This window comes from Struthio camelus, chromosome 1 (genome assembly GCF_040807025.1).
Source record: "Struthio camelus isolate bStrCam1 chromosome 1, bStrCam1.hap1, whole genome shotgun sequence".
Taxonomy (NCBI): domain Eukaryota; kingdom Metazoa; phylum Chordata; class Aves; order Struthioniformes; family Struthionidae; genus Struthio; species Struthio camelus.
The window spans coordinates 30,567,651-30,595,329 of NC_090942.1; the positions used below are offsets into that span (position 1 = coordinate 30,567,651).

At 38.2% G+C, this 27,679-nt stretch overlaps 1 protein-coding gene across 1 annotated transcript; it reads left to right on the forward strand.

Moving 5' to 3' along the window:
* The first annotated feature begins 398 nt into the window (after positions 1–398).
* PPP1R3A (protein phosphatase 1 regulatory subunit 3A) lies at positions 399–27,373 on the forward strand. Its single transcript, XM_009689510.2, has 4 exons — positions 399–1,192; positions 22,309–22,367; positions 22,479–22,615; positions 24,833–27,373. The coding sequence occupies exons 1-4, from the start codon at positions 399–401 to the stop codon at positions 27,371–27,373; spliced, it is 3,531 nt and encodes a 1,176-aa protein (XP_009687805.2).
* The last annotated feature ends 306 nt before the right edge of the window (positions 27,374–27,679 follow it).

Consider the following 27,679-nt stretch of genomic DNA (forward strand, 5'->3'; position numbering starts at 1 on the left):
TAAAGTATACATCCTAATAGGAGATTAATACCTCCTCTTTTGTGCAATGTAATGAATTTGTTGTGCAATATAAGTTGATTTTCTAAAAATAGCTTCATTTACACAGTTTAGCAATGCAAAGAAATTAGATTTTAAATACTACTTTTGTCCATTGCACATAAAGCTATATGAAAAATAGGGAATACAATATTTGAAACATATCATTGAAGTTATAACACTTAATACTATCAGATTGGAGAACAGACCAACATAGCTAACACACCATAGAATCTATTAATAGGCCTGACTCCCTTTTGCAGTGTCAACTGTAACATTAATCCTTGTTTTAAATCACAGTGTCTCAAATATCAGCCGCTACTAGTTATACAGTTCTCTTTCAGTTTATATCGGAGAGCCCAATGGAGCCTTTTGAAGGACCTAGTCGGGTTAGTAGGGATAACTTATTAGAAATCCCTACTGTAAATGATTTCTCTTCAGAAGATGAAGATGTCAAAACTAACCTTAAACTTCGTTTCTCTCCATTGCCCCGAAGGCGGAGTTCTGCTTCTTCAGAGGAAGAGGAGGCAGAGCCCCCCGGTACCATTGCAAGGAAAGTTTCTTTTGCTGATGCGTTTGGGTTTGATCTTGTGTCTGTTAAAGAGTTTGATACCTGGGAAGTTCCAATTACATCACAAAAAGATGACAAGGAAGATGAAGTTTTCCCTGAGGAGGAATTTCTTTTATCTCAGCTATTTACATTACCTGCTTCACAAGAAGAACTTTTGCAAAAAGTACGTGAGCAAAAAGTATTATTGGAGTCAATTGTGTTCCTACCTGGGGTTACCTGTATGAACGGCATTATACGAGTCCTCAATATATCTTTTGAAAAAATGGTATATGTTCGAATGACACTGGATGACTGGCTGAGTTATTATGAAATCTTAGCAGAGTTCATGCCCAACTCTTGTGGCAGTGAGACTGACCAGTTCTGCTTTAAGATTTCTTTGGTGCCTCCTTACCAGCGAGATGGAGCTAAAGTGGAGTTCTGCATACGGTACGAGACATCGATTGGCACGTTCTGGGCAAACAACGACGACAAAAATTACACGCTCATTTGTCATAAGAAAGAAACTGTGCCTAAAGTGGATAATAAAGCACCTAGGGAGGTTACTGATAGACATCTTAAAGGCTGCTTAAAGACAACACCAAGCAGGTGAGGTTACGTCTTATCTTTTGTTAATTTACAATATAACACTGGCTAATTTTGACTTTCTAATTGGATCTGCTGAAGCTAAGACTTCCCATGCTGTTTTATTCTATTTGTTTTGTTTTGTTTTGTTTTTAATGATAAATAAGACCAAGACCTAGTTTCAGTAATGCTCTTGTATATATTAGCCAGCTGTTTTTTGCAGAAAGGTTGCTTATGATCAAAAGTCATCTTTACAAAATATGGCATGCCTGCCATGCATCTGAAAAGTAATGTGAGTTCTACAAATTATGGGCTAGGTACTGATTGTAATCTCTGTCATGTAAAGTGGGCTAACATCATTGAGAGGTTTGCTGTAAACTGAGATCACTGCGCAGTTAATCACTTTACATTCAATTCTTTGGTATGTCTACAAGATTTTAAAAGCAAAAAAAATCCTGGATTTTCTCATGATTCATTCCATATGGACATTCTCTAAAAGCACTTATTAAAACAGAAACAGTAATAGTCGTTCAGGAAGCTGATAACTCTAGGAAGGATCCTGTTGTGTTTAGAATAGCTGGTACAAACTTTTCTGCAATTGGTAGGGCTATGCTGCAACCTGTATCTTAGGGTGGTACCTTCTTTGTGGGTAATACCTTCTTCCTGCCGCTGATGGATGTTCCTGTGATCAAATTGACAAAAAACCTATCTATGTCCAACAGAGATATGAACAGTGAAATGAATAATTATGTGCACGACAAAACTGGTGCTATTTTAAATAGAAAGGATATATAAAATTTATCTCATATATATTATTTTGAAAATTAAATGTCGGCAAGTACTATGCTAAGTATAGAGTAAAATGGCAATTAATAACCTATAACTTAGCAACACATAACCAGAGAAGCTCAGGAATAGTAACGTTTTTGGTTTCCTACTCTGTATTTAACTCTTCTTTGTGTGAGTAAAGCAGTGCTGCCCATGAAAATCCAGTTCGCAATATTCTCCTCAGCAAATTTCCTGTAAGTCAGTAGTGGTACTGCAGAATCAAATCTGCATTTTACCTATAGCGTCCATTGCAATATCTAGATCCCAAAAGTGAATTCATCTTGAGTTTTAGTACTTATATTCTTTCCAAGCAAGACAGTGCTGTTTTATTTTCCTGATTTTAATTGCCCACAGCCTGTGCTCTTCCTACCTGGACTAAACTGATGGGGAAGGGGAAACAAAACGGCAGCGGAGGCTGGAAGCCTAACGAGAAGGGAGGCAGCCAGGACTTCCCCCTTGCCAACCCTCCCTTTCCCATCGTCTTCTGTAGCATGAGCTCACTGTGTCGAGAGCACCTGCCAGCTCTAATTGCACGTGATTCCTGTGCGGAGAAGCAGGCAATGGGGCTTAATGGCTGCATCAATGCTACTGTGTAAGAGCAGCCCCCAGGCCTAACTTGAGGCCAAATTCATAGCCAGTCCGCGACGCGCGCCTGGCAGAGCGCCCTTTGGGCCAGCTCTGGGGCAACCCCACCAAGGGGAAAAGTCCGAGTGCGTCAGAGCACAAGGGCCGAGGCATTTACCTGCCAGGTAGTTAGACCCTGACGTTTGTGCTTTGTTTTTGTGTATCACATCTGTCCTTCAAGTAGTGTCACATGGCCTAATCTGGGTAAATAAGGTGGCCTTGATGCAGAAAGGCCTTGATATCAGGCTACCACGAGCGTGTGGAGGCAGTGTGATTTCACCTGAGTTCAGCTAGCCCCTGTGGATGAGATGGACGTGGAGAGCTGAGTCTTAATTTAGGGAGCCCTGGGCTTCCAACTGCTTTCAGGACTGACCTGCAAATTTAGATGCAGTTGGGCAGCTGAGGTTAAATGATGCCTAAGAGCTTAATTCCTTGAACTCTCCTGCAGTGCTAGCATAAGGCGTAGAAGTGTTTCATCTCTCTTTCACATATGTATGCTGTTTATTGCATGTAATTCATACAAATAGGTATTTTAAAAAATGGGAAAGGAAGTAACATGACTACCCTATAACATAAAATTACCTTGTCTCCTATCAGAGTGTAAAGCTGTTTTCCTCCATATCAGACTGCAGAAATATATATATACATATATCTGTATGCATACGTATGTATATGTGTGTGTGTGTATACACAAATTTGTTTGTATGTACACACACATATTTGTGCATATACACATATATACACATGTGCGTATTTGTGATAATATTAAAAATAAAGGGGTTTATTTGCATTAAGGTCTATTGCACATTTTTGGTAAAAACTAACATGTACTTGCAAGACTCTTTTTGGTGGCAGAAGAATGTAAAGGGACCTAATGATAAATGAAAAAATGAGCTGAAAGTATTTTTGGGATATGTTTTCAGTGGTCACCAAGGCTTCTAAAAGACAGCTCTGATAGGTTGTAATCTAGGACCAATTTTATGCTACGGAGAATTCACAGACTTCATAGGAGTTACAACTTTCTGCAGCGTAAATGAAGTCAGCATTAGGGCCTTTCATTTCAAAAGAGCTAAGATGCGAGCCTCTGTTGCTCACTTGTTTTTCAAAGTGTCTTTGTACATGTTGCCCCTTTGAGTGAGGAGGAACACCCTGCAGACATCTGCAAAAGTACCTCATTATTCTCCTTCAAACCCTCATTAAAACTCCTTTGCTTTGATGTCTAGAAAAAAGCACAACAAAAACAACTCCCACCCCAAAATTGGCAAAGTGAGGCTGTTGATGTGCTATGACTACTTCGTATCATGTTGAGCAGTTGATGTGCTATGACTACTTCGTATCATGTTGAGCAGTACTGCCCGTTTCCCCGTTCTCCTCCACAAGCCCATCCATCTCTTGCCTCTTGTTTTACACTCAGATTATAAGTGCTGCAGAGTTTATAACTGCTGCTCTGTATGTTTATATGGCATTTAGCAAAATGGGGTCCTGGGCCATAACTGGGTTCTCTTAAGAGCAGTTGCAATGCAAACATCTACACAGAAGTAATAACAATTTTCCTTGTGGTTCAAACAGTAAATATGCAGGGAGGGAATATTGCTATCCATATCCTCAAGCTGGACATTTTTAATTAAAGATTTTGTTAAAACAGTCTGAATGCAAGGATATTTAACAGGGCACTTATTAGGCACCTATGCTCAGGTTTAGAAATGTAACTGTTAAAACATTTTTCAAAATCTTGGCTCTGAGATATTTCAATTTTCAGTTGAAAAATAGGACCATTAAAGAATTATATTTTTAAACAGATAGATAGTCTTTTTAGGGCATACTTGTGTGAGTCTTTCAATGTCATTACTGAGTGTTTGTTGCATTAGTAAAATGAAAGGAATGACATACATTTTTGGAGGAAGCCACTGAGGAAATACAATATGACTGCATCATGTTACCCATGAGAGCATAAGTCAGGACAAAGTTGTGTGAATGAGGGCAGTGGGGAGGCTTCTGACATCAATATTAAAAAATAGTTTAAAAATGGAGTCTACCCTCAAAAGTTGCCCCTGCAGAAATTGATAAGGAAGAGCAAAGCTGCTTGGAATAATTATTGTTGAAGCTCATCTAGATTTGCATGATCAAAACCACATAAGCTAAAATCCTGCCCATTCTCTCTGCATTTCATTTGCTTGTGCTTTTATGCCAAGACATGAACAAATAGTCTATCAAACTTTCATACAAGTATTTATCTCTAATTGCATTTTCCAAGCTAAAATTAATTCAAATGTAAATTGTAACATCAATTTTTGTATTTTTCAAAAATTTTTAAAGGATTTACAGGCACAAAATACATTCTGAAAAAATAATATTTGAATGAATTACTTTATTTTCTAGTTTACCTGGAAGTGTACATTTAACTTACAGATATTCATAAATATATTTTGGGGAAAAAATTGACTCCTAAAAACAACCCTATTTTTCTTCAGATCTATATCTATATCATCTATATCTATGTCTATATCTATATCTATATTTATATTTATTTATATATCTAAACAATCCAACATACGTGACACTAAATATGCCATAGCTGATGCGAAAATCATGATTTGATACCACTGACTGTGAAATCACGGCTACTTTGGGTTCCATCAGATTGTATGCCAGCCAAATGTCCATTGTAGATAGTGGTAAGTAGATTCAGAAAAAAATGCGGCTGAATTCTATTGATCAGCTCCGCTCTTTTCTTTGTTTGGGACTTTTGCTTTCAGGGTACGGACAATGGTCCTGAACACATATTTCCCCTGATCCTAGGGTCTGGTACATGATTTTGTTATCGACTGAGGCTGTTACCGGGCTCCTGCATAAGTCTGACACAACAGGGTTGGTTTTCTTGCCCTTTTTCCATGCTTGGTCCTAGGTTGCCATCTGTCAAGAGGGCAGCATGAGCAGAAACGCAAGGAAAATGGCTAGTAGGCATGATAATTGTTTCTCGGTATGGTAGGATGTGTATGTGGACTCATGCCCTCTGACCAGGAAGGTGGAGGCCAATATTTTTATCGCAACTGTTAGAGCTATCACCCAGTTACCTCTCTGAGCCCTCAACTTGTCCCTCTAAATTGATTCTGGTCCTGTGCTTTTTTCTTAATTTCTTAATTGATAGACTGCACTTCTCCTTGAGTGGTTAGACATCAATTCGCTTGTCTTAGCGATGCCAGTTTAAAGCAGGACACAAAATAGGACACTACCTCGTATGAATGGTGTTCTATGCACAATACCCAATGAAAAGGAAGAGCAAAAAAATCCAGATATGTGTGCGACTACTGCCAGTTTCAGCAGTATAAGTACTGAATGACCTTAAAGCAATGCTGGCAAGAACATTTCTTCTGTGCATTAGTGCTCTTTTCTTGGTGAAAAGCTGGCTGAGGTTGCTTTCCTGTCCTCAGCTCTGGTCTCACCCCATTTCTGATGGAAGGCAAAGGAAGTAAGTTGTTGAAGATGGAGACTGGCAGGATTGCTCTGTGCTCACTTGTCCACTGGCAGGTGGTAGACAAGTGCCTTGAGGGCCCTGACAAATGTGATTCTGCATCAGCTCCCTCCCCTTGGCCTTTTCCACAAGCCCGTGACGTAATTAGAAAATCAGGACCTTCTGAGGAAGCTGTTTGGAAATGGCATTGCATGCACTTTGCTAGGAGGAACAACTGCATTGTTCCCAGAAGGTCCATTTAAAATGTGGCCTGAAAGTTATGTTCCCTTTTAATCTTTCTTCTTTTCATTATTGCACATGATAACTGAAAAGTAAAAAAGAGGGTAGAAAAGCTGTTAAAACATACATCGTCTTTGTGTACTGCTATTTAATCTCAAGGTTGTTTCTGGCATCTCAAGTCACAAGTTACACCTTGATCAACATACAGACATGGGATTTGACTAAAGTTTATTACTATTATTAGGTAGTGACTGCAGTCACTGTTTTTATCAGGAGAGCAGCTGCGAGGGAAGTTATCCATTCACAGGGAGCCAGCTGAAAGCAGGGCTGCTGGTCAACCCGACCCAATATTCCCAGCCCTTTTCTTGCCTGCTCCCTGTCATTGCCAGTCTTTATCAGTTGTAGAAATAGATAGCATTGGCACCAAAATAACACTTCTCCAGGTAGTTGAAGAGATACTATCAGGGACTCAGGATAATTGTTTAAAAGCTGTCTAAAACATATTATTCAGGCAAGTGGGGTAAAACCAAGCTGTGGAACTGTGATGAGGTACTAGGAAACGCTTCTTAATAGTATCTTCTTTTAGACTGTAGAGTTAGCTTTTCCGGAAATTGTTGTTCCTTTACTCTCCAAAGTTACTTAAAATAAGCTAAGATAAACCACTTGAAAAAATGTTCTATGGGGAATAGTCGTACTTGACCAGGAACTGCGCTCAGTGACTTTTATGACTTCTTTTCTATCTGTCTAATCACAATATTTCAAAATATGATACACTTGGTGATTTAATTATGAAATACACTAAAGACCCTAATGATAAATACCTAAGTTAATGGCATAAGGCTGTGAATGCTGTCACAAAAACGCTGAAGAAACAGGTGAAATTTAAGATGAGAATGGCATCATACAGCAGAGAAACACCTACTAACCGTACGTATGGGCTCCTAATTGGAGAATACCTGAAGGCTGAACAACTGACTAGCTTTTGCATTTGTTAACTGTGAATTGTACTACTCTAGCTCCATAAATATACTCTACTGGGAATAGTAAAAGAAACTTCTAAAGTTTTCAATAACATCTGAAAATAACCTATACTGGCAGTCTTAGTGTAGTATTTACTCTGTATTTTGTTAGTATCAGTGGTTGTCATTCATTGCGTGTTCAGATCTGCTGGAAAAACTTGCTATCACCAACATGACAGAGCAGAAGTTAGTGCTCTAACATATGAGAAATGTTAGTTGCTATAAAGCATGTTTGTTTGTTTGTTTAAAACATAGAAAACTGATGCTTTGTAATATGAGTATAATTTCTCAACCATATGATGAGTAATTATATGTGCATTGCTTGGATTTATACTTGTGAGATTTTCTGCAATTGCTACAATTTCATCAGCTTATTTAAATTGCATATTGTAACACTATTACAACTGACTCTTTGAGCTATTTAATGCAGCAACTGGCTTAATCCTGCAGAAGGCCCATAAATAACTTAATGAACATCAAGAGTCTCACTGAACTTTGTGGGATTCTGCATGTGTGAAACTAACCTTGAATGTTAATACTTTCGGGACCAGAGCTTACCTCTATACTCTTTCACATCAGTGATTAAGGACCTTCGGACAAATAGAAATAGGTTGCTGAAGGAACTCCTGTATTGCATTGTTCAATGACTCTTTTGTGTAGTGAGATATCCATTTTGCAAATTGAACCAGGCTGGTAATGAACGTTTCAGTGTTCTGTCTCCTCTCCGCTGTTCAGGTATTGCAGTTATAAATGTTCAGTTCGAAAAAATTATTCTATTACATTCACCTTCGCTAAATGTTAGTCCAGAAAAAATGTTTAAAGTCAGTGAAACATTAACTGAGAGAACTAGAGTCATATTTAATCAATGCATTCACTACCAGTGTCATCTGAGCTGTTTATTCTGATTATGAACTTTAAGCCATGATCCAGCCACAGCACGGCAGCTCTGAAATTGAAGCAATTGATTTCAGCTGCTACATAGTAAGTCCAAGGAGACAAGTACCTGTTGTATTTTTAATATATAATGTGGATTATCGTCCCAAAAACAAAACATAGAAGAACGGTCCAAACAAATACTTTGCAAGTAAAATGCGGTCCCTGCCTTAAGGCAAAGGAAGAGGTAAGGCATATTAAACACTGAGGGAAAGCAGGATGTTAGAAGTGGCTGTTTGATCCATAGGTCTTCAGTGACACACAAGAAAATATTAGGTGCCACGCCATAATGAGGCGGTTGGTTTTCTGACTGTCTCTCCACTCTCCTCCTTATCTGTGGAAGCAGATAGTAGTCTGACACTAAAACCAAAGGTTTATTAGTACTGGTCGCTAATAACAATCCTAAAGAGCACTGAGCTGGACAGTTGAGTTTAGTGCTACATGAGGAGTCCATGAGAACTAGATGCAACTGGCAGTTTCTTTCACCTTGCGAGTAGATGCGTCAAGTGGATTTGGCTTTAAATTTTAATTTGATGCATAGTAGCTGTCCTTGCAATAATGCTTCTGCCTGAAATAAGCTGTGCTCTTAGCAGACCTTCAAGACCTGGATCACTTCATGTTGTGGAAGAGGGCTGTGGAGGTTGACAGTCTCCCCAGCTGCCCAAGTAAACCTGCACCAGTATTAGTATAAATCTCCTAGGCCATTTTCTAAGTCTTCCTGATAGAGCTGTTGGTAAGTATCACACAGTTGCCTTCTTGCTATGTTATAGTAAAACAGCATGTAAAAAAAAAAAAAACAAACGTTATAAAAATCTCCTCTCTGTAATGGTAACATTTGGGAATTTTAGGGTATTAAGATACAACTGTTTTCCAACTTCTAGACCATGGCTGTCCTCTCTCAAAAAAGACTGAGTACGGCTCTTTGTGGTCAGCCATTTTGTCCTCCTTCCTAGGGATGGTATCTGTGTCTTAGTCTCACCTGACTGCCATCTATCTAGCTACAGTCTCTCTAAGGCATCTGTCATCTTCCTGCGTACGTGTCTCGGTACAGTGCCCTCAGCCTCTAGAAAATGACTTGCTCCTGATATGCTGGTAGGGGACTGCTTTCTTTCTTCACTTTTTTTTTCCTTTTTTCTTTTTTTTTCCCCCCTAGCTGAGATCCAGGGAAACACTAGGTGTCACATAGCCTAAGGTCTTTTTTCTCTTGGACCTATCCAAAATAGATTTAACTTGGAAAAAGCACTAGGTCTGTAGATGTAAAATTGCTTTTCTCTTCTTCTGGCTTTTAAAACAGTGGCAGAAAGAAGCAGCAGAATAGTTCTCCACCGCCAACTCCTTTCTACAACGTTTTTGTACTGGACCATACGCCTTCCAGGCTAAATGGCAATCAGTTCTAGCTAGTCATTGGTAATGTATGTGAGAAGGGTCTCTTCTGACCTCAGTCGAAGTTTAGCCCCTATGAAGCTTGACTCCAGATTCAGCTTTCTCTCTGTCTCAACAGCTCTGTACTGGAGATAGGCACCCCAGTAACAAGGTATTGCTTCCTATTTTGCAACAGTTCCGTAACAGAGCTGTCAACAGATCTTCTAGCCTTGGCCAAGGGAATCTTTTCTTTAAGAATTTTCTGACCTAGTTTCTGAAGTAGTTAACCGACCATGTGGAGGGACTTAGCAATTTTATGACCAGTCTTGGCACAAAACAGCTGTATAGCAAGACCACAAAATAATTGGTTAATTTTCAACATTGTTATGCAGATACTGTAATAAGGTGCTACATTCATGACAGAGGTATAAAGGCATCTGATAAAAGTTGCTGTCTTCCTGTGCATAGTTGCTGTAGCTTAATTCAAGATATAAATTACATGACTTTTTCTACAGTCTTTGTACCTATAATCATGAGATTTGAGGACAGATGGGGCTATGTCGAAGGTCTGAGCATGGCACCAAATTGGTGCTGGGATCAGGTTTGCACTGGATGGCACTAATATCTTCAAATGGACAGGTACACGTCTATATTTAGAACAAAAAGTACAAATGTTTTACCATTAAAACTCAAGGTCTTTTATAATGAGCTAGAAAATAAAGACTAATTTCTTGGGACTCTGTTTGCTTTGAGGCTATGATTATTCTCATCCCAAACCAGGCCAATGCATTTTGTTCTGTGCCACCTATGTCCCTGCTTCAATCATAAACTAAGACTGAAAAATGAAAATATTAGTAATTGGAAAATATAATCCTCTGGATAGCACCAACCCAATAATCTTAATAAAAATAGGTTTATTACAAACATTGCCTGAACCCTACTGGGAATTATCTTTTCAGAAAAAAACACTCAAAATTCTACTCAGCTACTCTCTTGATCAATTGTTCCCCTTGATACTATTAATCATCATACTGTATACCTCTTATTCTGAGCATCTTTTTCTACTTCACGTTCCAAAATTCCTTTCCAATTTCTCCTTGTTTAGAAGCTACTGACAGTCTTTTATTGTTCTTTTGCAGGCCTGCCTTTTCTCCTTTTCTGGTTTCAGCTCCTTTTGTTAGAGGAGTTCACCAAAATGAAGGGGTATTTCCTCAAGCTGAGGAAATACCACAGATTAATATAATTGCCATATTCTTGTTTTCAGTGTTCAAACATTTAGATGAAGCTTCTTTGTGACTCTATTTTTGTGCAAATGCATGTGAAGGATGCTAAACTGACTCTCATGATAATGCAGTCTTCTGTTCATAGCATAGCTGCAAAATGGTAGCTGTGGTATAAACTTCCATTGCCTTACCAGCGTGCAAATATCCTTACTACAGCTCAAATGAAGAGAGGGTCGTTCTGTCTCCGTGCCTCTATCCTCTGTGTCCTGGCTATCAACAAGGGAGCTAATTAGTGTCAGTCGTGTTTGTTTGGTGACATCTATTTACTAAGAACTAGATTGAGCCTTCTCAAAGACTGCTGATATTTGAAGGTCATATAAGAAAATCAACCTTGTCTAGATTTGTAATAACGTTTCTGATTTTACATACGGCTTCATTCTAATGGGATCACTTGTAATGTCATAATGTTTTAAAATATTATTCAGTACTTTCTACTTAACTCTTCTACTATTTATTTACAGCTGTCATTGTCGCTCAAGCAGATTTTCTTTGCAGTTTTTGCTTTAATTTCCCAGTCTTTTCCTGTGTGGCCTCAATTAGTTTAGAATCTAACAATGTAATTTACACTGTTCTTTGCAGTGTTGTTGAAATTAAATTCTTCTGTTGTGTTTCCAAGGAATCTATTTTTTAAATACCCCCTTAAAAATGTAAACTTATAAACAGAAGACAATGGCACTCACATACGTGACATGTAGTAGCAGCCTCATGGTTCAGGCATATCCAGTACGTCTTCACAGTGAGCGATCTTTTGAAGCTGAAATCCTCTTTGGTAGGAATTGGCCATGTTTTTAGGTAAAGTAATCTGGCAAGTAGAATTTAAGGTGCATATGTTTGGAGTGCAAAATAGAAGACTAGAATTATGTTAGCTGAGCTGCAATCCACCATCTGCATTGTTGTCAGCACAGCTATCAATACTCCAAACCGCACATAAAGCATTCTTTGCCTTTTCTTACTCTGTCTTTAATTTGTGCAGTTGTTGGTTTCTGCTGTACCGAAGTTATAGTTACAGTTTCCTGGACTCTGCCGTGAGCTTTGCTAGGACATAGTTAATTCAGCGAGAGGGCTGAGGCAGCTGCCCCAGCCTCAGAGCACAGCCCCTCTCAAGCTGAACTTGGGCTACGTGCAATCGGCTTCCAACACAGCTGTGACACCCCTACCTTGAGCATATGCATTGAGATCAGCTTCTCTTAACAGTGTGTAAAAGCCCCAAAATGACTTAGAACATTTCCCTGAAAAGCGGTGTGGCTGAGCGCTTAGTTTCCTTGCAACTGTCTTTCAGAGCCACTTTACTGATTCCCCCCCGCCACTAATGGATTTGGTATTTTAGAGCTTGCACATGCTACAGTGTTGACACCGGCTGTCTTTTTACCGGTTGCTATCTTTATTCTGCTGCACACCTTGTCCTCGCTTATCAAATCATAGACAGACTCTCCCCAGTTTTGATTTATGTGCCTCGTACCTCCTTCTTCCTGGACAGTCGTAATTCTTTGTCCAGTTGTTTAGGGCAAACTCCATAGGGCTTTATAGTTGAATTTTGCTTCTCTTGGTTTTATCCTTACATCCTCTCTGAAAAGGGCAGAGGGCCCTTGAATTTTCTAATGTAGCAATATCACTTTTTTATATTGTCTTCATATTTACCATAGGCTATCACAACACATCTTCTTGCACAATGTGCAGCATCTTTTTTTATACAGCCTAATCTTCATATGCTACAAAACTAGTTTGAATGATTGGAATTCTTTAACAATCATAAACCCCCCCTTACTCTGTATTTAGATGATTCCTAAGAAAAAATGTATTCCCTTGATTTCTAGCAAATTCTTATCAATACTTTTATATACAAGTTGTTATAAAGATAAGCTATTCTTATCTAATGGTTTCTAGGAGTTTAAGACCATCTCAGCAGGAGTTGCTGAGGGATGAAACTTCTAATGATGATTTAAAGCAGTGAAGTGTGTAGGCTGAAACTGAAATAATTATTGCTGTAACCCTCTAAGCACTCTAAGTTCCTCCAGAGAAAATACTTTGTTCAGAACAGACCCTGAACAACAAAATGCTAAAAAAGTAAAATAAAAAAAACCTTAGAGCAGGATGATAATTTAGAATTAGAATCAGTATAATGTGAGGATGTTCTCAACAACTGCTCACAAATGCATCAGACATCACAATTAAAAAGGAGTAATAATTATGGTCCCATTCTAAAGTATGTAATATTCTATTCCATTCAATAAGCCGTGAACACTTTAAAGCCATCAGTGTAATCCACAAACCTATATTTACAACATTAAACTGGATGTTCTGCCTTTTCAATAACTGTCATCTCATCTCTATTATTTTCACCTCAGACTCTAATTGTTTCTTTTATAGGAGCTAACCTACCAGTGTCCTTGGCAGTACAGTTTATGGCTCATGCATTTACAGTAATTGTTTGGGCAATTTGCCACACAGTATAACAATCTTCACATCACAATCAGTTTTTATAATAAACAGCATTAGTTGTGAAAAATACAAGTGATGCATGATTCTTATGGTAGATAAAGGGCACTGAAGATGCCCTTTAGAAAAAGAAAGGAAAACGCTCAAGCCTTGAACTGCTTGAGAAAAATACTGATGTCACAATAGAGCTAATTAATTTGATGGTACAAACAAGAGGGGGAAAGGGCCTTGCATTCATTAGTGTCAATTCCAAGTGAGAGCATAGTGCTCATAAAAATAATATTCAGCCTTATTTTAGGCAAAATGTACAGGTAAACAAATCAGAAATAAGCAGCGGTTCCTGCAGAAGCAATGATTTTGCTCCATATCTTTATAAAGGATCTTTCTCTTCCTTAGTTGCAGGAAGTGGAAAGCACGGTATGGCTTGGTTGCCATGCAGACCTGCAGGCAGGAGGCTGGATGCTCGCTGCCTGCCAGCCTGCCTGGGCCTACTGCGGGTGGCACTGCCTCCAGACAGCCTCTGCGCATGGTACGCATCTGCTCCTGAAAAGCTGAGCGCTTACCAGATTGTCTCTGGAGCAAAGAGTTGATTGCACCTATAGATATCCCACTGCATGGGGTTTTGCTGCAGATGTTTGGTGGTGTCTCGATTTTACAAGCATTCGGAAAGAACAGGTCAGGCAGTGCTCGGTGGGGAGACTACTTGGTGCACCTCCAGCAGGCACAGCCTCCCATATTAGAAATTCTCCATAGCAGAAAGAAGGCACACACCCTCATGCGCCTGTGTAGAAATGGCACAAATACGTAATCCTCAACCTCCCTGTCATCTCCCTGCCATCTGACAGCCCTAACTTGTGCTGAGGGCAAGGGCAACAGTCAAGCTAGGATCCATGAAGCACAGAGATGGCTTAAAGCCGAGGCTGAACCTCCCCTTCTTGAGCTCCACTGTGCATTCTTTGGCAGCACCAGGGTTTGAGACCACTATTTATAAGGTGTTGGCACCAGATGTGATAAGAAATCTTGGAGTGGTTGTATTATAAGTCTCTAACTTCAACAGTTGATAACATGGGCATCAATTTAAATCACTAAGACACTTGTCCCTATAGTGAGTTTTGGTCTGAGCCTTACAAAGGCAAGGAATGAGTTTATCTTCATTTGTTAAATGTTTAATTCATATATGAAGTGAGGAAAATAGAACAGAATTAAATACGGAGATCCTTATTTGTGTTGTACGTCTGTGGGTTTCAAACAAAATTGCATAGAATGCTATTGATGTTCACAGTTATATGTGGAAAAGCCTAGTTCAAAAAAAGTGTCTAGTTTCTCAGACATGTCCTTTTATGCCAACTCCTCCAAACCTTTTACAGGCTTTCTGCTTCCAATGTGCTTGCAAAGTTTTAAAAATTATTTTGTTTTTTGCTTGTTTTTAAATAAATTTAGATATTTCCTCTTGTACTTCCTTTTGACATGTTATATGGTGCTTATGATTTAAAAACAACCAAACTGAAACAGTAGTCCTTCCCTCCACCCTCCCCCAGTTCTGTGAAGTCCAGTCTGAAGGGCTCCTGTTTGACTCCAGTGACATCTCAATCCTGACCACTTACTTACACTAATTTACTTTTTGCTCTTCTAGGTCTCACTAATTGTTGAATATTGTTGACACATTTAACTACTTCTTTCAATGATCTCAGATATTATTACATCACAGTGGCACCATTCTTCAGCAAGGCTAGCTATTTTCTGAATCCAAAGCACTAGTTGTATTGAAGATTGCTGCTTTGTTAGACTCCTACTAGGTTTAGGTTTTACCAGAAATTAAAACAGAACTGCTGTTTGGATAGTCCTTGAATCTTGCCAGCTTCTCTTATGAAGACATTTTGGCTTCAGCTTAACTTCAGGGTAGAAGAGGATCATTTTAATTTTGAATTTCCCTTGAAATAAAAAATAGAAGTGTGAAAAAATTCTGTGAGAGTCTAATCTGGATTTTTGAATAAAATTAGATCTGAAACTATTTCCCATTTTATAAATGTTTCTATCTAAATATATTTGATACATATATTCTTTAAATATCTTAATTTCACCATATTTTTTAAAATTTCAGACTAAATAAAATATGCCCACATTTTCTTTTAAATATGAGTTAGTGTAAAATTGCCCATATTGTATTAATTTCAAGAGCTTTAGAGGTACATTTTCATCTTTCCATACTTTATGTTCTAACAATTTTAGCCTTTGCAGATTCTACAAAATAAATACTTTGTGTTTCAGATATTAAGATATAGCATAAATGAACATAACATGCAACAATGTGAACTGTGTTGCAAGTTGCACAAACATACAGAGACAACTTCTGCCAAACATTTATGTGAATTAAAACCTAAACCTTAAACCTTAAAGCTGTAACAGCTCCACCCATTATGAAGAGATTAGTAGCTTCTGGCTATAGGCCCAAATCTATCTCAGAGCAAACCAGTGCACCTGCTGTTCTCTGGTGAAATCCATATATATGAAAATGTACCTCTTAGGGCACCTAGTAGCATAGGAACATATGAAATAGGACTGGACTGGAACTATAGGACCATAAGGTCTTGTCCCTGGCAGTCCCAGGGAAACATGTTGTATAATCCCATTCGTAATATGTTCATGAGTGTTTCCACACTGAGGTTTCCTCAGTTTCTTGTTCCTGCTATCATCTGCACACAAAAAATGTTCCAGGATATACTTTTCTAATGCATACAAATCTCTCTTTAACTTTCCACTCAAATGTTTTCAGGAAACATTTTTATTAATATACTAGAAGAGTCCTGGTATTGATGTCTTTTTTCCCTTCTCAATATTTACCCCTTTCGTATATTAATAGTGAGCATTTATTTCCCTTCTCAGACTTTGTTTTGCTGCTCTAAAAATAGAAATACTCATTTTGTCTGCTCAGTTAAGATAGATTTTCCATTCCCCCTATTTTCATGTAGTCGTCTTCTGCACCTGTTCCAGTTTGAATTAATCTTTCTTGAACATTGTATACAAATGTTCCAGAGCAGTTCTCACCAGTGCCTGGTACTGTGACATGAATGTTTCCTGGAAATCTTTCATTACTGGGAATACCTTGTCTGGCATATTACTGCAAAATGCTATTTTCCTTTCTTCCATGTCCAGCTCACAATGGTGGCTTGCAAATGTTGTCTGATAAAAAACAAATTCTAATTTTTCTTGTTCATCTGCTTCTTTCCATTTTGAGCCCTCATTTTATAGCAGAAACTCTTTGTAGTCCCTAAATGTATGACCTGACACTTTATAATTTTGAATTCCATCCCATATCTATTAGTCTGATCCTCCAGGCCACCCACTTCTTTAAATTCTCTTCTGTGTTGGTGACGTCTCCCAAATTCATATCTTTCGCAAATTTAATTTAACTTTGACTTTTTGTGCCTTGATCTTTAATAAAATTACTAAATAAGTCTGATCATGAGATCCGTCCATATGAATTCCGCCGTGATATCTACCCAGCTCCACAGCTCCATTTAGACCAGCTCACGAGCTTCACTTGGCAGTGAGCTCCTCTCCCACCTCAGCACTCTTGCACTAATCTCCCGGTTCTCCAGTTTAATTAATAAATTTCCCATGTGGCTGCATAGCAAATGCTTTAATGAAGTCCAGATAGAGTAGATAACTGGTTTTTAGACAAGGGAAATATCGTAATCTTGTCAAAGAAAGATATTATCAGGTGAGTCTGGCATATTTATGCCATATTGCATTTATCTTTATTTATTGTTTCTTTTAAGTTTTGGTCTGAATCTACTGTGAAGACTTTCTGTAGACACCTGGGCCTGTAGTTAGCTGGACACTACTTTTTTCCTTTTTCCTAAATATAGATACTAATTTTCCTATTCTGATACTGTTACGATAGTATCAGGACCAATTGAATAGATCTGAATAGCAAAGTTTTTAAACTAATGTGTGACTTCCTCTGATTGGGCTTCTCAATATTTTGGGTTGGAGATTATCTGTTCCTCTTAACCGGAGTGTATTTAAACCCCAAGTTCTGCTCCCATAGTGGATGAAATAATATCATTCTCCAAATCTGTACTCCTATCAGTTATAACGTACTGATCATGTTCCTCTAATATAACTGCACCGCATTGTGGTAGAAAAGTTTTAGAGGAGTCTTTTGGTTTGAGGGTCATACATGGATTGTGTTAAATCTTGATCAAGCCTCTCTTCTTCTAAAAAAAAATTCTATTTAATTGAAAAAGGCTGACTCCAAAGCCATTGACAAGTCATACTTTATCCCTACCCTTTCTAAAGTCAAAGGCATGTTTTTATTGGTTAATTAATCTTTTTTCCCATTGCCTGTAGATTCTCCATCTACTCCACAGAGCTTTATCTGATCATCTTTAGGATTTAAGCTTGACATTTTTTTTCTCCATTTTAGATGCAAATTCTATGTAATTTTGGAACTTCTGAACTCCTTTGCATAGTGTCCACCAACGTTTCTCATCTCAGTCCTACAAACTAGTCCTCAAACCTCTTGTTTGTTCTTTTTACATGCAAAGTTGTAGTGAAAACCTACTCTCATTTCTACTTTCTTTTTATCACTTAGTCCAAGTGAATGGTAGTTCTACCAGGAATGAATCATATGAGCATAAATAAATATTTTTTGAAGCTAGTAGAAATTCTTAAATTCCTGATGTACTTTATGAAGATGTACTGTGTTCATCTGATGGAGAAAAAGTAACTGATCTTCTGCAGGTATACAGGCATTTATGTTGGAGGGGAACATGCAGTTTTCTAGCTTAAATTGTTATCAGAATATATGGGTTCACTTAAAAATAAAAAAAAAAATTAAAACTGAAGAGAAATTTTGTATCTCTCAATACACAATACAGGCACATTTATATTTCTCCCCCCCCACCCCTCAAAAAAAAACGCAATGAGATCATTAATTTAAAAACTAAAAACTGAGTGAAAATTATTAGTAAACAAATCTGACTGATGGAATGCTAACTCTGAACTAGGAAGGAACTTTGCAGAGAAATAAGGAGAAAAAACAGAAAGTCAAAAACCTTTCTAAATGGACAAACACTTTACATAGACTGCAAGAAGCAAAGGGTACTGTGAAAAGTAAAGTGATCTAATGTTTTGGCATTAGAGATTTTCTGCCATCCAGTTCTCAGTGTTTGATGAAAGGGCTAATATTCAAGGGCTTTGGGGAAATTTCAGTGAGGAACCTGAAGAAAGTCTAGAGGCTTGGCAGGCCTCGAAATGCTTTAAACTTCTTTAGGCATTTAGGATGTGTTTGTATACATTGCAACAAAAAAGTGGACTCTTGAATTTCCACATATAAATTGTGGAAGACTAGAAGTGGAGTTATGAAAGTCTTATAAGATATCGACAAGACATGGGCTAAATTACCTTTGTTCTGCTTCTACCATTGTAAAGGACACTATATCTCTGTAAAACAATTTTAAAGCTGATGACTATAAGCAGAAGACAAAATACATTGTTATTTTTTCTTCTCTGTGTTGTCACTGTTATTATGCATGACCCAAGACAGTTTCTTTAGGGCCTTTCTGTGACCTTGACCGAACACTTCACTGTGAAAAAAACAGTTAGATGCTTGTACTTAATGGATGCATGGGCTAGCACTGTCTTTTACACCTCCATTCATGCCTGTGTCACATTTTTGCTTGTCTTAGAGATAATTTATCCTTTACAGTCTTTCAGTTGTGGTATTAAAATCGTGTGTGTGTCCAATATTTCATTCCTCAAGGTGTACATATATGTCTGATAGTATTCTGTGACTGTGTCAACCTGTAGATTCAGCATCTTCACATCACTCCTTAGATGAAAGCAGTGCTGTTAAATGACTATTGTTTTATGTGCATTGAGATCCCCAAGGCTATAATACAAAAATCCTCAATTTAGGTTAATTTTAGATTTCCCACTAGAATAATTATATAAGGACAGATATTCCTGATGTAGACTTGAAATGAAGAAAATAGCTGTTACACTAAAATGAAATTGAGGTGCTAGGATCACACATTACACGTCAAATAAAGCCCTAGTCACTTGCCATGGAAGCTCATTACCTACATTCCAGTTTGAATGTAGATTCACAGCGTGGGATTCACTTCAGTTAATTTTGGCCATGTGAAACTGAGGGTTCTGGGGCAGCCAGTGTAGGTTCCCTTTATAGTCAGAGAAAGAGAAGCACCTTCAAGGATATTTCATTCCATCTCACCAGCAAAGTCTACAACAGATGGAGCGATTCTCCCTTTCAAAGTGTTATTCTCCGTCCACTGATGATAGAGAGAATCTTCATGACTGCCTTAAGCATAGATGCTTAGAAAGGTAAGGTTAGATAAGATGGACCCTGTCTTTTCATACGACCATAAGCATCCACCTCTTAAGCAGCTTTGTCCTTGCCCATTTAAAGAGTCAGAAAATGGATGCTCCTCCTTGGCATCCTTGCTTAAGGCATTTTCTGGGAAACATGGGCAATATATGTTATTTAGAAGCATTGCTTCCTACCTTTCACATTAGCATTTTTTTTTCTGTTGTCTCGGTTTTTTTTCTTTTCTTTTCTTTGAACCTATGCCAATATTCAAGAAAGGTTTTGGGGTCAAGGAGGAGAGAGCACCTGAAGCACTCTCCCTGAGGGAAGGGATATCTGGAGCCCCAGATCCAAAGACAGTGTCTGTATTTTACACTAAGAAGTTGTTTATCAAAAATAAAAAATAATCCCTAAATAGGGAATAATCAAAGGGAACAGAATCCAGGTTCTCTTCTCTTCAAGGAAAGAACAGTGAGTTAAAGAGTCAGGCTCCTGCTTGTATATCCAACTTCAAGGGGAGTGGGCAAAATGTTCCCTCCTGTTTCTCCCAAAATATTCTACGCCCTGGTAATTTGTATACTTTCTGAATATGTGTGCAGTGTGATTTTCATTCTCCTCAGACTGTGATAAAAATTGAATGTGCCGCTACATCTTGGATGAGAGCTCCAGCTGCCAGTATACTATTAAATAAAATATGGGTATCAACAGCTCTCCTCCTTCTGGGAATGCTTCTTGCAAGAAATGAGTGGTTTTATCTCCATTCTTGTTACAAGCGGATGAGAGCCCCTTCCAGCAGCGAAGGAGTCCAGGCTGGGTTCCTGTGAATTGTATCCTCTTGGCTGGAAGCTGTAGGTGGCCACGTACATTTAAAGAAGGGCTTTGAGAAATTCCATTTTAGATCATCATTTTGGGGTGACTGACTCAGCCCATGTGTTGTTTAGGGCTTTTGCTTCTGACTCAGGGCTTTTGCAGATGTTCTTTTAAGCACCTAAGTGCTTTACTGCATCTGTCTCATGGTTACAGCCCCTAACTACTCAGTGTCTAGGCTTATGGAAGCAGGTGGATGAAAGGGGCAGAACAAAACTGGGGAGCAGATATAACACCAAGATGAGCATTTGGATAGTACAAAAAATGCATGATGATGTACAGATAATAAGCAGTGATGATTTATCTTAAAAACCCACAGGTCTACTAGTAATAAGGGCCTGGCTCTGCCAGCCTTTTCAGGATGAAATGCAGGTTATTCTGATCATAGCAACTGTTGGCAGAGGAAAGTACAATTTCGTGTGAGTAGGAGAGTGAGAACTGTGTGGAGGCAATGCGTGTAGCAGAATTCAGAAGTGCCATGACATTCATATGCATATCAAGAATATTCAGCATTATTGTAATTAATAGTGAAAAAGAACTGTTGAAAGGATCTTAAACCTTGTGCATCAAGGACATACTGTAACAACAAAAGACCAAGCGGAACCTTAATAAGGCAGTGTAGATTATCCCATATCTTTTAATACAAGAACTTTACATCTTGCTCTGAAGTATCTAATGGTGGCTGGTGCCAGAGATCAGATACTGGACTGGATGGATCTGCTGTCTGCTTTTGTATGGCAATCCAGCCTATAAAGGCTGGCTTTAAAAAAGTTGGTGACAGGCGATGTCTAGATTCTTTCAACAATGTACAAATTTAGCATCCTCCTTCTGAATTAGGCATTTTGGGTGACAGAGTTAATGTTATATCAATTCAAATGAAAGAAGCTAGGATAAAATAGAAGGAGAAAAGATTAATATCTGAAAATCAGAAAGTAATTTGCAGTAGCACAGGTGGACGGCTGGTTCAAAAATGCATAAGGTAAGACCAACAGAAAAAAAAAAATCCGCCTCATTGAGAGGGAATTATGAAAGATATATTAATTTACATTTTACATAAGTGACCTTCTTTTTACATTTTTTCCCTTTTTTACTAAAGGTTACATGCCTATAAGCACACAATTCAAAGCGCTATTGCTTTGCATTGCTATTGCTGAGGACTGTTGGCACTCAGCATCTCCCTTCAGGTGGTTGTCTTTTAGGACCTGGCCTTTGTGTTCAAAGGCAGCAAAGCAACAGCAAAAGCCGTGCTGGCTGCAGGGAAGCAGGATTCATTCCTACCGGACAGGGATAGCTTAGCAACAGGATTTATACTGTATACATGCAGCAAGACTCTTTTGATTTATTTCAAGTAACAAAGATGTCTTTTTCCTGTGTTCTCTGTCCACACACACATATTTGAAAAATATAAGCAACAGAGAGGGCTAGTCTCCCAAATACATAAATCCTTCCGGACCCTTGACTGTTACGCTCTCCTGTTACTGACCCATCTAATCACCTTTGTGCTGCTTTCTCAGAAAAGGCCTGAGTTTTGCAATGTAATATGAAGGTCAACACATTTTCATTTTCTGGGCTAATTCTTTCTTTGACCAAGTCTTAATATCAGGTCATTCCAACCAGCTACATTCGATAAAGTTGTTGTCTTCAGAGTTTCAAACAGCATTCAAAGTTTTGTGTAATTAATTAGCTGTCTTTATACCTGAGTCTAAAAGGAATTAGAACAATTATATTCTGCAGAATAACACAGAAAATTTCTTTTTGTTTAACAGCAAAGAAGAAATATCGGCAACCTCTGATGATGCCATATGGAATAATTCAAGGACTTCAGGTACAACACCCGGTTTAATTAGTTCTTCCTTACTGCACATGTTAATTATAAAGATAGTGTAACAAACAACCTCATGGAAAATATTCAAGTATATTTTTGTTAACTCTTCAGAAACAAACATCCCAGAGATTGTTTATTCGCAAGCAGAAGACAAAGGCACTGAGCCAGCTAATGAAAATATAAAAGGTAAAAATGCAGAGTACAACCAGGGTGATCATGGAGATGATGAAAAAGAATTAGAGTTGCTGGTAAGTGTTATACAATTATATCTACAGTATTAAACGGTATGAATCCATTTACGCTTCAAAGCTGGTGAAATGCCCCCTTTTAAGAGAGCTGACTGATGTACTAATTTACAAATGTAAAGCCTTGGTCTGTACTTTCATTGAATCTCTAACTGATTCAACAATAGAAGGTGCTTTGATTTTAGTATACTGCCTCAACTTTTTCTGGTCTTAAATTAATGACTTCTCTCTTTTACTTCTTTACCAGAGGCTCTAAGTGACATTTTGAAGGCATTAGAAGAGTATCATTTCAAAGATCTCTCTACCTACTCTCTAGGATGGATATATTCTTACATAAATGCTTTATATTTGGTAAAATTCTTACATTTATGGTACTGTTAGCCTTTCGGATTTTACAAAGGATAACAGTGTAACATGCTATATGAACAAAATAAATATATATATATTTATACAGCAGATTTTTCTATATCAGTATTTGGCATTAAATTTGTTATAATAAATTTCACACTCAGTGAACATTCAATCTATTCGGATTTGTGTGTGTGCATGTGTATGTGTGGTTTGGCTTGCATTTTTCCGTATAAAAGAAAAAATGGCAATAAATGAGACACATAGCAATCTATTATTCTCAGTGTCTGTTCTCAGCTCATATCATTTGGGTGCACAGATTCATAATCATAGATTATAATAGCTATCACCTGTGAAAATGTGAATGCTGAATCAGACAGGAGAGGAAGATGAGAACCATTCTTTTTTCTTCTTGATAGAGAGGGAAAGAATAAATTCATCTTATTTAAATATAAAGTTTTCTTGCCTTTTACTTGAAGAAAGTTCAAAATTGTTACCTATTGTGGGACCTTGCACTGCCTGAAAGTCAACATCTCCATTTTTTTAATGGTGAAACATAAAAAAGGACCTCTAAAATCACTTATTTTTTCTCAGTCCACCCTGCTACAAAAAAGCAAGATCAAGTATAACCATTTGTTTATAAATTGCCAGGGTTGTCCTTACATTAAATGAAGGGGGAGCTATAATTTAGATGTTAATTTGCACTGTGCGCTCTTTAATGAATTAAACAATGAAGGCTTATAATAGATGGAAATAAAACTGAATCTTTGAAACACACAGGCATTGGCTCACAAGACAGCTGTGCAGTTGACAAGTAACATGAGCCTTATGTGAGAAGAAGGGGAAATCGTAAGATTTGCATATAATTATTGAGATCATGCAAATGTCAGTTATGAGGAGGGGAAAAAAACACAGGCATCTCACTGTTAAATCCTGACAGTTGGCATCACCGAAGAACTCAAATACACTTGAGCACTGGTTGGCAGAGGGTCATTAAAACAGAATTTGCAGAGACATTAGCTCCCTCACTTTTCTTTGAGTGACGTTTTACTATTAATAGTTTGCAGAGGCTTTGCAGAAAACATATTAATAAGAGAAACTGTAATGGGGGTATCTACAGCAAGTGCAAATGTATAAAGGGGTGCCCAAGAAGCTAGCCTCTAATTGATCAGCTAGTGCTATCACTGTGACTATGCTAAAGCGAGAGAGAGTGCAATGACAAGCAGGCATAGCTGAATAATACAATATAATATTTGAGAGCTAGGAGGGAGAGTGATTAGTTTCTGGCCTTTTACTTCACTAATCTCATTTCCAACTCATGTCTTACCAGATTGTCTAAAAACAGTCTGGTTTGAAGCCTGTAAAATGGTCCCTGAGAGAAATGAAGCAAAGATAATCCTTACAGTATTTGTCAGTGTGAAATGTGTCTTTGTTTTACCGGACAATACTGTACGTTACCAGGCTTTGATGTACTGTATCAATGCCCTCATTTAAGTGTCACCCCCACCCCCCCCGCCTCCCTCTTCCCAAACCTAGAACCGAATATGTAGAGAATGAATTAGCCTCCCTTTAAGGGAATATTCTCTTTAGATTTAATTTGTATAAAATGCACTAGCGGCTTACTGAACTCATGAATAAAGAGAGAGGGTTCTGAATTCTACTTTATTTCCTGCTCTTTTCAGCACCACCGTAAAGCTCATTACCTATGTTAAAAAATACATACAATGCAAATTTTGCAAATGGTTTGGAACACGTTTCCATAAAAGCTTTGTTACTAAAAACAAAACTTCCCATAATGAAATCCTGCCTCATTCATTTGGCATATTTTCATAAAGTGCTTTTTGAGCATTCTTTTCTATTCTATTGTTTCAGCTAAATCAGCACCTCACAGGAGCTAGCGGTCCCTCTTCCAGAGATGAAAGGAACTTACACACAACAGAATCAGTTAATTTTCCAAATGAAACCAAAGGATTGGAGAGAAAGCTAACCTGTATAGAAACAAGCAGTGACTTGCTGAGGCACCCTGTGCCTATCAGTTCCTCATTTGAAAATACTTCACAAGAGACAGGAGAAAAATTAAATGACAACAGAGAGTATTCCGTAAGAGATTATAACAGTCAGTCATCAGGAAAGAAAGTTACTACTGGGTCTGTAAACAGCATTGAGCAGTCTTTGGAATGTACTGGTACCAGTGAAACTCTTTTATCAGCAAAATATTTTCCTGGAACAAAGCAGAATGAGGCTATCGATATTATGACTACTGTCTCAAGCTGGCAAGGAGAGAGCTACTTAGATATTTCAAAAGGTGAAACAGATAGTGCCTCAGGAAGTGAGATGATGGAGAGGTTATTCATCAGTGAGGATGGTGCTGATCCCTCAAAACAGGCCTGTGAAATGAGTCCAGAAACCATTTCTTCAGAGCATGATGAATCAATGCAATTAAGTGCCTGCATAATAGAAACGCTGGATGGCAATGCTAATCCAGCTCCAGAGCACCAGGCGCCGCAAATGTCTCACCAAACTCTAGATTCATTGTTGTCAGACGCTGACAAAAATGAAGGAAAAATCAAGATGATTGAAAGCAAAGTTCGGGTGCATTTAAGAGGAGATTTATATGCAGACAATTTTGCACATTCTGATGTCTCAATAGATTCCACAAAAAGCCAATATACACATAAAAAAGTATCTGGTGAAATGTCAGAGAAGAACTATAACATTGATACAGAGAAAGAGAAGAAAGTCATTGAAGTAGCAGACTTAGCGCTAATCGGAGAGGAGGAAGCACCTAAGCCTTTAAAGTCACATAGAAAACATGCTACTAAAACATTCAACACAACATTTCTGTCAACTGAAGACAATGCCCATGCACTCAGGCCTGCACAAGCAGATCCTCTGACTTCCTCTTTTACTGATGAAAGAAGAGCTGAAGACACTCAGGAACACAGAGGATTCACATGGTTAAAAGATAGTGGAAAGTCAGACAACAAAAATCAAGGAAGAATGATAGAAAAGGAAAGTGAAGCAAATACAACAGAACAGATAAGGAAACAAATGGGTACTGAAGTTAGGTGGGATGTGAGCAGTAATACAAGGTTTCTGAATATTGCTTCCACCAAAGAATTGTTTACCTGCGAAGAGACAGAAAGTTGTGAAAAGTCTTCTGTCTCTGAGCATGGTATTACAGAGAAAGCAGAGGCAGATACAGCTTATATAATTAAAACAACATCAGAAAGTTCTCCAGAAAAAATGTCTGCTAGTGAAAAAGCAGTAATTGCTAAGCTATCTCGAGAGACTGCACTAAATGACAGGCCCACAGAGGAAAAGGAAACAGCGTTTGATACACATGAAGGGAGAAATGATGGTTCACATTATGCTCTTTGTCAACCCAACACAGTAGGTGTATTATATGACACTGAATTTGAAAAAGAATCAGTTTTAGATATTTATAATGCACGCATACATGAAACACTGCAAGGAGAAACGATGTCTGTATGCAATAGTAGGGAAAACCTTGCCAAAGCAGAACCAGACATTGGCAATATTCTACCTGTAGAGCAAGCAGTAAGGGCTTCTGCTGCAGCAAAGAAAGAAGCTTTGGGGCAGGGTTTATATTCAGAAGCACCTAAATGTCCCCTGAGTGCCCAGAAGCATCTGTACAGTGAGGAGGCGAAAGAGCGCAAGGAAGAAAGCTATGCTGGAACACTTTCCTACCTGTGTGCTAAAACTGAAACAAAAATGCCATCTTCTGGTGCAAATGTTGTGCCCATTTACCATTATAAAAGCTCTTCAGTGACAGCTTCTGCAGAATCCACTGAGGCAGGAGAGTATCCATATAGAGACTTTGAATTCACAGTCATTGATAAGGTTGCTGCTGAGTCAAGATATGATTCAAGTCTACCAAATGAAATGACATGTATTAATAAAAACCTCTCTCCTGAAGCTGAGAGAAAAGAAGTTCCTTCCAGTTCAGACACAGTGATCTCTAGAGAAGGAAGAGGAAGGAATATAGGTCAATGTTTCCATCAAGCAGAGTTCAAACAAGAGAATTCATCAAGGCCAGAGGTTTTAATTAGTGAGCCTCCTGAAGAAGTTGAAGGGACAGGCTCTGAATCTGAAAGTCTTATAACTGAGGGGAATACGCTGAATGGGCTTGATGACTCAGAGGACAAAAACAGGCACACTTCTGATTCTGCAGATATTCCTGACCAGAAGAGTGAAGCACATGAGCTACCTAGTGAGTCTCCAGCTTTAAAGCAAATTGGCTACAAAATCTGTTATTTCTTCTTCTTTCTTGTGTTTGCTGCAACACTCTACCACTATGATTTAATGGTTTGTCTTGCACTCTACCTGTTCTCCCTGTATTGGCTATACCGGGAAGGAGAAAGAAGCAAGGAGTCTGTCAAGAAGGAATAACATTGATTGTCAACTGTGCTTAAGATCCATTACCAATGGTCTCCAACCCCTCCAAAGCATTTGCACTGTTAAAGAGCTTTTTCATTGTTAGAACCAAAGCAAGTTTTCCACTGAAGCATCTTTTCAAAAAGATTACGTATGAAACTTGAGTTTTCATATGAGTAATTATTCTATATAGGACCATTATGTTTGGATCATTAAATACCTATATGAATATGAGATCTGAAGCACGTCAAGTTAAAATGAAGTACAGATGTTGCTCCTTAACAGACTATGAAGATGCGATGCTTCATATCTCTTTAGCAC